Source organism: Rattus rattus, chromosome 4 (genome assembly GCF_011064425.1).
Source record: "Rattus rattus isolate New Zealand chromosome 4, Rrattus_CSIRO_v1, whole genome shotgun sequence".
Lineage (NCBI taxonomy): Eukaryota > Metazoa > Chordata > Mammalia > Rodentia > Muridae > Rattus > Rattus rattus.
Window position 1 is genome coordinate 17213465 of NC_046157.1, and position 16185 is coordinate 17229649.

The following is a 16185-nucleotide window of genomic DNA, read 5'->3' on the forward strand; positions in this document are numbered from 1 at the left end:
TCTCAAACAGTCATCTGACCCCCGACCCCAAAGGCTCTCTACCCACAGGTTAAGAACCACTGCTCTAGGACCAGCTGTGTGAACTGAAATTCCCAGAAAACATTCTGCAGGATCGTTTGAATGACTAAAATGTCTTTGGTTGGGGCTGGGAAGGCGGTTAAGAGCAAAGGACCTGGGTTTAATTCATGGCATTCACATGGTGGCTCACAACCATCTGTAACTCCAATTCAGGGGATCCGACGCTCTCCCTGGTCTCAGCTGGTACCGGGGACACATGGATAAAATTCCTATACACATTATAAGAATAATTCCAGAATTTGTGAACCTAATTCTACCTTCTATAAATTCTTTCCCCCCTCTTTTTGTTTTTTTGAGACAGGGCTTCAGCTCTGGCTGTCCTGGAACTTGATCTGTAGACCAGGCTAGCTTCAAACTCAAGCGATCCTCCTGCCTCTGCCTCCTGAGTGCTGAGATTAAGGGCATGTGCCACCTCTGCCCGGCTTGTTTCCTATAAATTCTTAAACTGGCGGTGACAACCAAGGACCAAATAGAGTGCATTCTGCCTTTATAAGTATCTCTGCTAAGTAGGAGAAGGAAGGTAATTAAGGAGAAACGTTTACCTGGCTTCTAGGAAAAATAAACAGAAATTCTTGGATAGTAGTCGTCATTTTTGCGTTAATGTGACACAGACGGATTTTAACCTGTTTGCTTTTGCTTTTGTTCTATCTTGCTTTTGAGATGGGGTTCCTGTTTCCACTTCTGTCTTTTTAGGATTGCAGGGAGTTTCTATATCTGGCGGCTGGGGCCTTGAATAGGAGCTTACCTAAGGCCAGTCCGGAGCCATCACAGTGGGGCATACAGTGTTTGTTGTGACGGACACTACAGGACGATGCGCTGTGCTTGAACAAGAGAGGGAGAAGGCTGGGTGAAAAGGAAGAAAGGGTGGGCTGTGCTCAGGGTTGATCCCTCAGAGGAGCCTAGATTGTAGAGGGAAGGATGACACAGCAGGATGGCACAGCTTGTGTGGGAAGGGCGCGCTGGTGGCAGAGGAGGCTGAGGTATTGTTCTTGGGTGCATCCAGTGATTCATTAAGACCGTTAAGCTTGTGAGTCCATGTTTCCTTCCTTGGAGTCACATGAAAATGAGCAGAGAGTGGTCATGAGCACAGAGTTAGCCTGTGACAGAATGATTTTTCAGTGGAGGCCCGTGGGCAGCTGTGGACACACACCCCCACTCCAGTACACAAGTATGCCCGGGTGACAGCTACATATGCAGAACCTTCCTGACCCTGCGAGCCCAGCTCTGTGGGAATCCTGCCTGGGGCTGCCAGAGCCACGGCCCATTTTGATCAGAGCATCTCCTTCACTTTCTTATTCTCCCATCCTGATTCTTGCCATCAGAAACAGGTAAGTGGAGATGAACGGGTCCACTAACATGATATATCCTACAGCAGCAGGGCTTAGCCGTTAAGAGTGCCAGTCTTGCAAAGCAGTCCTGGCCCTGCCGCTCAACCACTGGGACTCGAGGCTGCTGCTCAGTGGACAGTCGTGGTGAACTTCAGGCCTCCGTCTGTGCCTAGAATACCTTTCCCATCCAGTGCCTCCTTATAGTCAAGTTTCGCCATGACAGTGCTCCTTCTAGGAGGCCTTGTCCTACAGGCAAGGGTCAAGCAGTCCTGTGAGAGCTTCTGCCCTTACTGGACTTTATTCTCCTGGCTTTTTGCCTGCTTTCCTAGCTTTATAGTCCTCAGGGAAAGGGACTGTATTTTTTCCACCATTTTCTCCCTAGGCTGTAGTACAGTTGACTGGGTGTTTGCTTAACATCCACTGAGGGATGCAGGGGAAGACGGGAAATAGGGAAAGTGGACACAGAATTTGTGCTCCTCCTCCCGGGCAAGTGCTCCTCCTCCCAGGCAAGTGCTCCTCCTCCCAGGCAAGTGCTTCTCCTCACAAGCAAGTGCTCCTGTATCCAGACAGTGGCTGATGATTGCTTCACACAGCCTGCACCTCAGGTTCTAACAAGGACCTCCTCTACAGCCTAGTTTTAAGAATTGACCTTTGGATCATGATGGTGTGCCTGAGGTCCTAGCACTTGGGAGGTGGAGGCAGAAAGATCAGAAATTCAAGGCCAGTCTCTGCTACAAGAGACCCTGTCTCAAACAACAACAACAATAAAAAACAAACCAAAAATACAAATTTGACCTTCTAATCCCGCCTGCCTCTAACCACGAGAAAATGAGCCAACCTCTCTGCTAATCTGACTCACATGTTTGGAAGGCTGCAGGATGATGTCATCACACAGGTGAAGGCAGGTACAAGATAGAACGAGGCCTGTCATTGGACGAGAAGGAAGGATGGGTGGGAGAAAAGTTTTAGAGAGGAGGAGGAGACTGAAGCAAGGAGAGAGGAGAGAAGCAGCAGAGAGAACATGGAGGCTGATGTTAAGATTCCTCTGTGCACATTTACAGGTTGTTATGAATATTCTTAATGGATGGATGTGTAGGACTTTGTATGTCTAGGTGGGCAATTATATCTTATCAATTGGATCAGAGGTTATTGTGTTGTGTGTTCTTTCATGTGGTGATTTAATTGACTTTAAGAGAGTGTGTGGCGGCTGGAGACACTGGGCTGCCACGGAGTTGGGATGTGTATGTCTAGCATGGTGGTAACCTGCCTTGGGAACTAGATGGGTAGAGAGATTGTTGCCAGGCTCGGAGAGTAGCCATCGGCAGTGTGATGTGGGATGGAGCAGAGCGGGTGAGACGCTTTGCTGACTGAGATGAAGAGACCTACCAGATATCTTGGGGCACCGGGGTGTTGGATCAAGTGCGGGATAAAAGACAGCATTTATTTAATTTTAAGGCAACAGAAGACTGTCTCAGAGTATAGTGGTTTCTTTCTTTCTTTTTTTTCTTTTTTATTTATTTTTTTTTCTTTTCGGAGCTGAGGACCGAACCCAGGGCCTTGCGTTTGCTAGGCAAGCGCTCTACCACTGAGCTAAATCCCCAACCCTTTCAGTTAAAATCTTATGTGGCAAGCTGAGCATGCCCAGAGACATTTCTGCCCATCGCTTCTACATATATGTACCACCCCCTTGAAAACCTTTGTTTTTCACTTTTAGTTAACAACGTGACTTGACTTGCTCAGATGACTTAACTGGGCATGCTCATGTGTATACACTAGGACCACCCTAGTATGTCTATGAAGCAGGCCCCGGAATAAAGTCCTCTTGCTCCATTCGCTCTCCTGGACAGTACATGAAAACATCCTTCCCCACTTCTTTATATCTTGGCCAAGCTAATTCTGGCTTGGCACTCACCAAGACATTGTGAGCCTGTTGTGTTTGATTGTGTGGTCTCTAAATTCCACTCACCCAAAACACTGCACTTGGGTTTGCAGTTTTTCCTCTATTTATTTACATCTGGGTTTGTTTGTTTTGGTTTTGTTTTGTCTTTTTTTTTTTTTTTTTTTTTTTTTTTTTTTTTGGCCTAGGTTTATAGCTTAGGCTGGCCTCAATTACACATTGTAGCTGGCCTTGAACTCTAAATCTCTTGTTTCCAACCCCATGTGTGAGGTGCTGGGATAGAAATCACACCCCTTCCCCCATACCTGACCACACCTCCATAGAACATATCCCTCCTTTCTTTATCTTTTTATAAGCACATGACTGACTTCAAGAGTTATTCATTTTTTGATTATCTAAAGTTCAGTATAACTGAGAATCTTTTCTTGTTTCTTTGTTCATTAAGGCAGGGTCTCTTGTAGCCATGGTAGGCCTCAAACTCAACTCCTAATCTCCTTGACTCTTTTTCCCAAATCTGGGATTACAGGTGTGTGCCACCAGGCCTGGCTCGGGCTCACTAATGTTCCAGCCCTTCCTTTGACTTTCCTGAGAGGAAATGACACAGGAGAGTTTGGTTGTGGTACTTGGTGGGGGTCTTGAAACAGTCGTGTGATTTGAGCAGGTGCTGAAGTCATTCCGGTTAGCAGTCTGTCTAGGCTCCGCCCACAGTTACCTGGCAACAGCCAAGTAGGGACTCACTATAAAAGGGCTGCTTGCCCCTCCTCTCTCTCTCTTGCTCCTCTTTTGCCTTCTTGTTCTCACTCTCTCCCCATTCCCCTCCCCCTGTCTCTCCACTTGCTCATGGCCTGCCTCTACTTCTCTTCCTTCCCTCCCTACCCGCCCCTGCCTTTCTCTGTCTCTATTAACCTCCTAACTTCCCTCCCGATGCCCTAAATAAACTCTTTTCTATACTATACCGTCATTGCTGTGTGGCTGGTCCCTCAGGGTGGACGCCTCAACGTGGGTCCGCGGACGCACCCTTCCCCCATACCTGACCACACCTCCATAGAACATATCCCTTCTCTCTTTATCTTTTTATAAGCACATCAATTCCTGGGCCTGATTCAAAACACATTCCTGGATGGTCTGTAACCTGTCAGCCCTTCAGTCAGTCCTTCCAGGGCCCTGACAAAATCAGTCTTCTGAGAGGTAGTGAGTTAAGTTAATGTCACAAGCAGAGCACTGCCCTTAAATGGCAAGGAGGGAAGACTGCCTGGGTCACAAGATGATGAGGGACTCGGTACAAGCCAGGGGAAACCCCACAACCTCCAGCATGGCAGGGAGGAATGTTTTCTAGAGGGCCTTTCCTCTCCGTGGCTGGACAAGGGTTGAAGCAGAATCTGGAGCAAGGAGGTGGGCGCTTCATTTTTCCTCACTCCTCACTACTCCCTTCCCTCCAGGTCTCAGGTTAAGGCTGCCCTTCACACCCACCGCAGCTGCTAGCAGGACCCAGACAGTGTGAAAGGGCTGGGTAAAGGCCACTCACCACACAGAACGGGGAAATTGCAGTAGGAAGTAGGTGGCTTGGGGGAGCAGGGAGAACATGGGCTGAGGGGACTCACAAGCCACCAAGGGCAGTGGAGACCAGCTGAGGAGAGAGCCTGCCTCTTCAGTGCTGTTTCTGGCAACCATCTTCTTACCATAAACTATAGCTTACACAAGTAGAAAAGAGGCTAACTAAAGATTTTTGGTTTGAGGTCTTTTTTTTTATTTATTTGTGTGTTGTTTTTAAGACAGGGCCTCTCTTGGTACTCTTGGGCTGTACTGAAACTTACCATGTAGTCCAGGCAGCCCCCCACACTTATATTCTTTTTACTTCATATGTCTAATTTTAGCTATTAGGAATAAAGCTACTATGAACATTCAAATATCAGTGCTCATGTGGGCAAGCATTTTCATAAACCAGTGGAATTACTGCTTGATTTGGTAAGTGAATATTTACTCACAAGACAGGGCCACACTATTTCCCAGAATGGTTTAACCATTCCATTCTCACCAGCAACATAGGACCCTTCCCGTTGCTCCTCATCCTCACTCACAATTTATGTACATTTATGCTAAGGGGTTGGGGATTTAGCTCAGTGGTAGAGCGTTTGCCTAGCAAGCACAAGGCCCTGGGTTCGGTCCCCAGCTCTGGAAAAAAAGAAAAAAGAAAAAAAAATGCTAACAAGCTGGGTATAATCGGTGATGCACTCCCAAGGCAGAGGCAAGCTGATCTCTGGGAGTTTGAGGCCAGGTTGGTTTACATAGTGAGGCCCAGTTCAACCAGGCTACACAGTGAGACTTTGTCTCAAATAAAACAAACCTCTAACAATTGCAGGGGGTATAGAGTCAGTCGGTCTGTCTGTCTGTCCCTTCATCCCCCTCCTCCCTCCCCACCCCCAGGTTAGCATTAAACTCCTGGGCTCATATGATCTTCCTTCTCCTGCCTTGCCTTCCCATGTTGGACTACAGGTACGCACAACCATGCTGGCTTTGGTCATTCATGGTTTCCTTTTCCCCCCCAATGGGATTCTCAGCACACACACCCAGTACCCATTGTTAAAGATATCCATGGATATTTTTGGTTTGTGCTATTATAGATATCTTTTTTTTTAAAGATTTATTTATTTATTATATATGAGTACATTGTAGCTGTCCTCAGACACACCAGAAGAGGGCATCAGATCTCATTACAGATGGTTGTGAGCCACCATGTGGTTGCTGGGAATTGAACTCAGGACCACTGGAAGAGTGGTCAGTGCTGTTAACCGCTGAGCCACCTCTCCAGCCCTATAGATATCTTTTAAAGTAAACATTCCACCTTGCCTGTATATAGGATGGAATACAATATTAATATTTTGTTCTATATCCTTTGCTAAATTCACCTATTGGTTCAAGCAATTTTTAGTTGACTGCTTAGGATTTTCTACATATATAACAAGATTATCTTTGAATAATGTTACTTCCTGTTGATGGCTCTTTTTTTTCTTACACACTGGACAAGCCACAAAGAACACCGCTGACAGCCAGGTGTGGTGGCACATGCCTTGGATCCCAGCACTTGGGAAGCAGACAGATCGCTTTGAGTTTGAGGCCAACTTATTCTACATGAGTGACCAGCCAAGGTTACATAGTGAGACCCCGTCCCAAAAACAAATCAAAGAACACAAACAACAACATTGAAATACTTCTACTGACAAGAAGCATGGAAAACGGGCATCTTGATTGACGCCTTTCAAAGCTTGATTAGATGGAAACAATCACTGGGCTGTTGAGATGATCCAGCAGGTTCTTGCCACCAAGCCTGATGAGTTGACAAGCTCAACCTCTGGGACCCACATGATGGAAGGAGAGAACAGACTCTTAAAAACTGTCCTTTGTAGGCAGAGAGATGGCTCAGTGGTTAAGAGCCCTGGCTGCTCTTCCCGAGGATTAGTTCCTAGCATCCATATAGTGACTCACAACAATCTATAACTGTAGTCTCAGGGGATCAGATGACCTATCTGGTATAAAAATAGATGTACAGGCAGACAAAACATTTATATACATAAGAGAAATAATTTTTCTTCAAAGAAAGTTGAGCAGGGTGGTAGGAGCATATACCTTTAATCCCAGTACTGGGAGGTAGAGGCAGTCGGATCTCTGAGAGTTCGAAGTCAGCCTGGTCTACAGAGGGAGTTCCAGGACAGCCTAGGCTACACATTTAAACCCTTGTCTCAAAAAATTAAAGAAAAGCAACAAACAAGAAACAAAGAAATATTGTCCTTTGGCTTCTAAATCTGTGGTGTATCACACAAATGCCCCCTAACTTTTTCTCTCTCTCTCTTTTTCCTAAATGAATAAAATGTAATACAATTTTAAAAGAAAATAGAGAAATAACCTTACTGGTTCTAATAGGGCACACGCAAAGTATGATGGACTGTGGAAACGTGTGTAGTCAGAGCTCTGCAGAAGACAGAGGATAGAAGTCGTATATATTGGGGAAGCCTTAGAAAGGCAGCCTGTTTAAAAACCTCTGCCACTGTCCTTGATATGGCCTGTTCACAGAAGCCATCTCTGCCCGGTCGTGACCCTCTCCCATCGTTTCAGGATGCTGTCCTTTCCCCGCGTGGTGGCCTGCTCAAGGACCTGTTCCCGCTTCCTGGGGCTGAGCCTGGGGACCGCATCCCTGTGCTCTGCTGGTGCCAACACTGCACTCCTCTTTCCTAACTGGGATGGGACCTACCTGATGAGGGGCCTCATTGGCAAGCATGCCATGCTGGGCGCTGGGCTCTGGGGAGGAGGCCTCATGGTATGTGTTTTGGGTTCAGGGAGGAGGAATTTCCAAAAACCTCCTTTAGGAATGGAGCTGGGAGGTGGTGTTGGGTATTCCAACAAGTTGGTTTGGGGCCATAAACAGTCCAAAGAAAAGGAGGGGGCTGGAGAGATGGCTTAGTGGTTAAGAGCACTGACTGCCCTTCCAGAGGTCCTGAGTTCAAATCCCAGGAACTACAGGTGGCTCACAACCATCTGTAATATGCATTAAATAAATAAATAAATATAAAAAAAAAAGAAAAAAGAAAAGGAGGACTTGATTTTTAGCTTGGATCCGGGAAGCCTAGATGAATGTAGCACCTCAGAGTCAAATCAGGCTAAACCAGCAACCTGGGCCGTAAGGCCATTGCAACAGCTGTGCATGGCCCGAGAAATGCAAATCACCCAGTCTTTTCTTTCAGATGTGTTTATTTTTATATGATGTACCTATGTATGTATATGTGTATGTGTGTATGTATGTATGTGTGTATGTATGTATGTATATGTGTATGTGTGTATGTGTGTATGTATGTATGTGTGTGTGTGTATGTATATATGTATGTATGTATGTATATGCACCACGTGGGTGCAGGAAATTTCAGAGTCCAGAAGAGGGTGTTCGATTCCCTGGAACTGCAGTCATAGGCTGTAAGTCTCGGTGTGTGTTGGAAACCAAGCCTGGGTCCTCTGAAAGAACATCAGTGCTCTTAATCACAGAGGCATCCCTCTGGCCCCACCCGGTCTCCTGGTAACACACTTCTCTGCCCTCCAGGTACTCCTGGCAGCAACTCTCATCTCCATGACCAGACGCTTCAGCAAGAGTGCACCCTGCCTGCAGGTAAGCAACAGCCCACCCCTTTGACACAACTCCCACATGTTTTGCTCTAGAGGCAAAGGGCTCCAGGGGCAGTTTTAGTTTTCAGGCTCGAAGTCAGTTCCTAACTGTGCCCTTTAACAACTCTAAACTCTTGACAAGTAGTGTTATTTTTCCAGCTCATCTGTAAGAAGGGAGTTGCTCCGGGCAAAGGAAGAAGTGGCTAATAAATCACAGATGTCCACGGAAATGTGATAAACTGCTATTTTCTCTGATATACTGAGTAGTATGAGTAGGATTTAAATATACTGTAATCGTGTATCTTTTATAGAAAATTTCCTGGCTGACTTTTTATATATTTACTTAGGGTTTTTTTTGTTTTGTTTTGTTTTGTTTTGTTTTTTTTTTTTTTTTGGTTCTTTTTTTTGGGGCTGGGGACCGAACCCCGGGGCTTTCGCTTTCTAGGAGGGGTTTTTTTTTAAATTGTCTGATTTCATGTGTGTCTGGTGTTTTGGCTGCTTGTGTATTCATGCGCCACTTGTGTGCCTTGTGTCTGAGGAGGCCAGGAGAGGCTGTCAGATCCTCTGGGACTGGAGTTCCAGATAGTTGTGAGCTGTTATGTGGGTGCTGGGAATAAAACTCATCTTCTGGAAGAGCAAGCAAGCTCTCTTAATGGCTGGACCATCTTTCTCCTCTCCGATCCCTATTTGGGAGTTCTTGAAACAGGTCTTCACTAAGTGGCCTGAAGCTAGCCTTGAACTTGTCATCCTCCTGCCTCGTCTCCCCTGTACTGGCATTATAGGTGTGACACACTTTGCTGGCACTTGACTAGTTTAGTATTTTCTTAGAGGGCTGGGGTGTAGCTCCCTGGTAGAGCCTTTGCCTAACATGCCTGAGGTACTGGGGTGGAATCTCAGCACTAAAGCCAACACACAACCAAACAAATCACACACATGTATGACGTACACAGACACCTGATTATGTGTGTGCCCACACACTTAGAGACTTTTTTTTTCTGTTATAAATAATCCAGCTGGGGCTGGAGATATGGCTCAGAGGTAAAGAGCACTGGTTTTTCTTCCAAAGGTCCTGAGTTCAATTCCCAGCAACCACATGGTGGCTCCATCCATAATAAGATCTGGTGCCCTCTTCTGGCCTGCAGGGGTACATGCAGGGAGAGCACTGCATACTGAGTAAATAAATCCTTAAAAAGAGAATACAACCAGCAACCCACCAATTGATATCTAATTTATATCCAGTTTATATCTAATTCTTTTAACTCTACTTTCAAAGATCTCGAGCTGAGTGTGGTGGCTCACCCCTCTTGTTAGGACCAATGTTGGGGTTTAAGGCCCGTGCCCAGACAGAACACACCAAGCCAACATGGTTCCATGTGGAAAGGTTTAATGAGAGAAGAAGAGGAGAGGAGAGGAAAGACTGGCCATGAGCACATGGAGGGAAGGGGGGGAATGGGGAGAGAAGGGACAGGGAAGAGGGGAAGAGCAGGGAAGAGAAGAGAACAAAGAGAAGAGCAAAGAGGGAGAGGAGGGAGCAAGCAGCCCCCTTTATAGTCAGGCACAGCTGGCTGTTGCCAGGCAACTGTGGGGCGGAGCATACCTGGCTGTTTCCAGGCAACTGTGGGGGTGGAGCTTAGACAGAATACCAACACCTCTTAACACCAACTTTTGGAAGGTGGAAACAGGATGATCAGGAGTTCAAGGTCATCCTGAGCTACACAGTTATGATCAGTGAGGATTCTATGTATATGTGAGAGTGTGTGTGTACACATGTGTATGTATGTATATATATGCATACATCTTGTTCTAGTTTGCCTTCCACTGTTATGAACACCATGAACAAAGAAACAGAAACCTAGAGGCAGGAACTGAAGAAGTGACCATGGAGGAAAGCTGCTTATTGGCTTGCTTCCAGGCTAACAGTCAGTACCTCCAGGATCACCTGCCCGTGGATGGCACCACCACAGTGGGCTGGGCCCTCCTGCCTCAGTCAACAGTTAAGAAAAGTCCATGCACTCATGCCTATGGGCCACTCTGATGGAAACAAATCCTCAATTGAAATTCCCTCTTCTCTTCTGCTGATATCCACAGCCCACACACACACATGGAAAGTCCTCTGACTGAGTTCCATGCTAAAACGTTAGATATAAACACTCACTTCATTCACTGATCTCTGTTCCCTTATGCCTGAACGAGTGACTTTTAATCTTGAATGAACATCAAATTTTCTGAAGGATTTGCTAAAACAAATTTGCTCAGTCTCATCCTGTGTTTCTGACCCAGGAAATCAGGGATGGATTGGAGAGAGTCTGCACTTTAACATGCATTCCCAAGTGATGTGCCCTTGCTACACTGGGAGAACCGTGGTGCTCGGCTTCTGTCAGATTAACCAAGTTTGAGTCCTGTAACATTGGAGTCAACTCCTTATCTGCTTCCTTCCTGCCTTTTGTACTTGATTTGGAAAAGAGACCAAGAGTGGGAAGTTTGGAGATTTAAAACTGATAGCTTGTCACTAGGGGAGAAAAATGGATATGCAATAAACAGTTTGCTAGCTCAGAGCTGAGACACTGCAGTAGATGAACAAGAGGGTATCAACCACCAAAGACCCTGAGCAGTGAGGAGACGCAGATCCGTGTGTGTGTGTGTGTGTGTGTGTGTGTGTGTGTGTGTGTGTCTGTCTGTCTGTCTGTCTGTCTGTCTGTCTGTACTTTCTCAACAATCTCATCCTGGCTCTATCCAGTAACAGACACCTCATCAGCCATGCGTAGACATGTTATAAGGGTAGGAGAATGCCTGGCCTCCAGAGAAGACTTGGCCATGTCACCCCAGTTCCCCCCAGACCACAGCTCTGTGTGAGCTCTGTCTCTGCCTCTCCTGCAGGTGTTCGTTGGTCTATTGTCAGGTGGCCTGGCTCTGATTGGGGCTATGATTTGCTTTCTCACTTCCGGAGTAGCCTTGAAAGATGGTCCCTTTTGCATGTTTGACGTTTCATCCTCCAATCAGACACAAGCTTGGAAATTCGGCTATCCCTTTAAAGATCTGCACAACAGGTAACGGTCACTCGTAAGCCCAGACCCATGATTTGAACCAGGGAAGTCTGATCTTGGGTTTTCTATTAGAGTTCCCTAATTGTCTTTTGTTCTTTATTCTTGACCCCTGACCTTGTTCTTGCATCTAGGAATTATTTGTATGACCATTCGCTCTGGACCTCCATCTGCCTGGAGCCCTCTAAGGCTGTGGTTTGGCACGTAGCCTTCTTCTCCGTCCTCCTGTGTATCAGCCTCCTCCAGCTTCTCCTGGTGGCCATCCATCTTGTCAATAGCATCCTTAGCCTGTTCTGCAGCTTCTGTGAGAAGCGCTAGGTAATGGAGCTCTCAGGGTGAGCTCCCCCAAATCTTTTCTGCAAGAATAGGTTGTGAATCCCTCTTGGGCCTTCCTATAGGATGACAGGGCTTCCTTGCTCATAGCGGGAATGACAAGAACCGAAAGTCATGCCGTGTTCTTTGATATGGTGATACAGCAACAGAGTCAATGCTGGTATATTAATGATCTCACTTCAGCCTCTTAAAAACCCCATAAAAGTTGGCTACATGTTAACACAGAGAAGTTGGGACTCCCTGATAATAACGAGCTTTCTAATCCCAAGCACACAGCGAGGTGACCCTCAACTTCTTTTATGTTGTTGTTTATTGTTCTTTTTGTCTATTTTTTTTAAAGATATATTTATTTATTTATATGTGAGTACACTGTAGCTGTCTTCAGACACACCAGAAGAGGGCATCAGATCCCATTACAGATGGTTGTGAGCCACCATGTGGTTGCTGGGATCCGAACTCAGGACCTCTGGAAGATCAGTCAGTGCTCTTAACTACTGAGCCATCTTTCCAGCCCTCTTTTTGTCTTTTTTAAAGACAGGATTTCTCCGTGTAGCCTGGACTGTCCATTGTCCTGGAACTAGCTCATAGAGCAGGCTGGCCTCAAACTCAAGAGATTTGCCTGCCTCTGCCTCCTAAATTCTGGGATTAGAGGTATGTGCCACCACTGCCTCCTAACTTCTTTTTTTTTTTTTTTTAAAGATTTATTTATTTATTTTATGTATGTGAGTACACTGTAGCTGACTTCAGACACACCAGAAGAGGACATCGGATCCCATTACAGATGGTTGTGAGCCACCATGTGGTTGCTGGGAATTGAACTCAGGACCTCTGGAAGAGCAGTCGGTGCTCTTAACCGCTGAGCCATCTCTCCAGCCCGACCTTCTAACTTCTAAATTGAAGTTTACTGTTTTAATAGACCTGTGTTTCCTCAATCATAGGCTGAATGAAACCCTACTCACCAGTATGACTACTGGAGGCAGGGCCTTGTACGGTAATCAGAGATATACCAGTCACAAAGGTGAGATCCAGATCCAGTAGGATTGGCAACCTCACATGAAGAGCTGGTGATCTGAGAGCTACAGCCAGGAGCATCGTCAGTTTTAGACCACCCTGGGCTACAACACTGAGACCCGGTCTCCAGCAAAGAGACTCAGGGCATAAGGGAGGCAGTGGGTAGGGAGTTCTGGGAAACTGAGAGAGTAGTTGAGTAGTTTACTGGTACAGCATAAGTGATGTGTTGGGTCAGTTTCCAACACTGGAGAAGGAAGGAAGGAAGGAAACTACTCCGGGAGAAAGCTACAGATGACCATGCTTATTAGCATGAAGAGGATTTGGTGGGTCCCTTGTTAGCCAGTGATTAAGAGCAGGCTAGTGCCTCAGAACGCTGGGTAGAGAGCAAGGCAGGCAAGGGTTATTAAAGTCTGAAGGCTGAAATCGCATTCACCAGGGGCAGGCTGAGGGCTGGCTTTTAAATAATAAGGACCCCTTTCCCAATAGGGAGGGAGGAACACTTTGATCTCTAAAACCTCAGACAAGTGTCCTTTCTCACAGAAGAGGTTCCTTTAATCTGCTCCTCTCCCAGCAGGGAAAGAAGGAACCTTTGACCTATAAAACATCTTACAAGCATCCTTCAACAGGAGAAGAGAAAAACCCTTCATTTATATTCAAGATGGGGCTCCTAGGAGTGAGGGGTGTGGGGGTTGGGGGGGCTAGGAAAACCGGGACCTTCCCTAAGCCAGTTCAAAAGAAAGAGAGACCAATGAGATGGCTCACTAGGTAAAAGTGCCTGCGCTAAACCAAAGTCCTGGGGTTTAATCCATATTGCAGAACTGTAATTGCCCTCTGACCCACACCCCCCCCAACTCCTACCCCCATACACAAATAAATGCGAATTTTTTAGTTTAATTTTGTGTATGTGGATGTTTTCCCTGTATACTTGATTGTATCTACAGAGCCCAGAAGAGGGCGTGAGGTTCCTTGAAATTGATACTTACAGATGGTCATGAGCTACCATGTGGGTGCTGGTGCTGGGAATTGAAATCTGGGTCCTCTGTGTTGGGATCTCTTGTGCGCTGTGTAAAGGTTATCTTTGTTATCATCAATGATGATTTTTGTACTGCGGAGGTGCGCGTACAGTCCTGACTCTGGTATTGTTCCTTTTATTTTTTTTTTTTTTTTTTTTTTTTTTTTTTTTTTTTTTTTGTTTTTTTTCGGAGCTGGGGACCGAACCCAGGGCCTTGCGCTTGCTAAGCAAGTGCTCTACCGCTGAGCTAAATCCCCAACCTGTATTGTTCCTTTTATGAAGCGTCACCCATTTCAGAGTTTTGTAAACATCTTCTCCATCCCCTTCTGATTGGTTTAATAAAAAGCTGCCCGGCCTATAGCAAAGCAGGAGAGGAAAGGCGGAACTTCCGGGCAGAGAGAGGACCTCTGGGAAAGAGTCAGAGGCTGGAGGGTCCACAGCCAAAACCAGAGAAGGAACAGTTGCTAGTACTGAGCAGGGGTAAATAACAAGCCACGTGGCAGACCTTAGATTACAATAAACGGGTTAATTGGCCTATACGCACTAGTTGGGAAATAGCCTAAACTAATGAGCTACATAATAAATAATAATTGTTTGTGTGTCATTACTGGGTGGTTGGTGGTCAGGGCCAGTCCGGCAGTACCTCTGGGAGAGTAGGTTGCGTTCTTAATCACTGAAACTCCCCAGACCCCCAGATCGTTAAAGGATGAAGAGAAGGGAAGGAGAGACCCAGATCTCACTTGTTACCTGAGAAGAAAAGGCCACATGAGAACCCAGAGGGAGTCTACCATGTGCAAGCCAAAGAGGCAGGTCTCCATGGAAACCAAAGCTGTTAGCTTGATCTTTATTCTAGGAGGAAAAAACCATGGATGGTAGGCAATTCATGCTTATAACCCCAGCACTCAGGAACCCGAGGTAGGAGAATCGTAGTCAGTCGAATAGAGAGCTGTCTCAGCAACCTGGTACCACGGGCTTCTGTTGATTAATCCATCCCGACGGAGGAAACATGGCAGTGGGGCCCTCACAGACTAATTCGTCAGGATTCTGTTCAGTAGCATACAGTAGAGTTCAATGTAGGCACAAATTCTTTGCAACCTACCTTTTTTTTTTTTAAGATTTTTTTTTTTATTTATTTCATGTATGTGGGAACACTGTAGCACTTCTGGTGTAACACTTCAGACACACCAGAAGAGGGCATCGGATTCCATTACAGATGGTTGTGAGCCACCATGTGGTGGCTGAGAATTGAACTCAGGACCTCTGGGAGAGCAGTCAGTGCTCTTAACAGCTGAACCATCTCTCCAGCCCACAACCTACTTTTAATAAGGGTTCAACTTCTCTTCTTTAGTCTACCACCTAGCAGAGGTACTGGGGGAAGTGGACCTGTTCAGCAATAGTTCTTTGAGGGTGAGCTCGATCTTTTTGGGCAGCATTTCAGTTCTGTAACAATTACCAAACATGACTTAGCTGCAGACCAGTCCTCTAGGCAGACAGACAACAGGCATGAAGCAGCAGCTACAGCCAATCCTTTCAGCAAGCAAACACCAGGCAGCTGTAGTTCAATCCTGAAGAGACCACTAGGCTCCCCAATCGGCCCCAGGCGAGGTCGCAGAAGCATCAAGCTGCCACAGGAACCTCACAGTTCTTGGGAAAGTTTCTCTCAATGGCGGTGTTATAAGTTGAGCTCAACAACACTATGTAAGGTGAACCAGTGCGGAACAAACGAAGCCAAAGCACAGTGCTCATCTCCCACTGTCTGCCAGGTCATTTATACTCCATCAAGAGTCCTCTCACGTGTCTGCTATATCCAAAATTCTTTCACCTGTGTCTACTTCAGGAAACTGTGTTTGTTTGAGCAAGACACCCTTTCACCTGTGTGGCATAACCAACTTTCCAAAGAACTAGAAGTTCCCACTTGAGTTCAACGAGTAGTGCATTCTGAGTGTCCATTGTATGCCTGTGCTGCTCCACAGGCTGCAAATCCAATCCATCCAAAGGTGCCTAAGATAAGCTCCTTGTCCTTGGTCCCTGCCCTGCCTTTCAGATTGATCATAATTTGGACATCTTGTGGTAAGAACTGCCAAAGAGCTGAGAGGAACAGCGAGCTCCAGAGAAAGACTGAGGAATACTTTAGTTGTATGGGTGCTGATGACAGTTTGAAGAGTTAGTCCAGCAAAGAGGGTGGGTGTCTTAGTTCCTTCTCCACCTCTGTGAAGATGCACCATGACCTGTAGTAGAGTATTACTCAATGCTATGCAAAAGATCCTGGCAGTGGCAGCTCGTTCCTCATGACCCGCCCAGTGTTTTGGGTTCCTGAATGAAAGGCAGGCGTACACA

General features: G+C 46.2%; 1 protein-coding gene across 1 annotated transcript; it reads left to right on the forward strand.

Annotated features, from left to right (window-relative positions):
- Nucleotides 1–1268: 1268 nt before the first annotated feature.
- Nucleotides 1269–13494, forward strand: Tm4sf19 (transmembrane 4 L six family member 19). Its single transcript, XM_032900109.1, has 6 exons — nucleotides 1269–1406; nucleotides 7414–7615; nucleotides 8390–8455; nucleotides 11329–11498; nucleotides 11627–11810; nucleotides 13411–13494. Exons 1-5 carry the CDS (start codon nucleotides 1270–1272, stop codon nucleotides 11808–11810), a joined length of 759 nt encoding a protein of 252 aa, XP_032756000.1. The 5' UTR covers nucleotide 1269; the 3' UTR covers nucleotides 13411–13494.
- Nucleotides 13495–16185: the final 2691 nt, after the last annotated feature.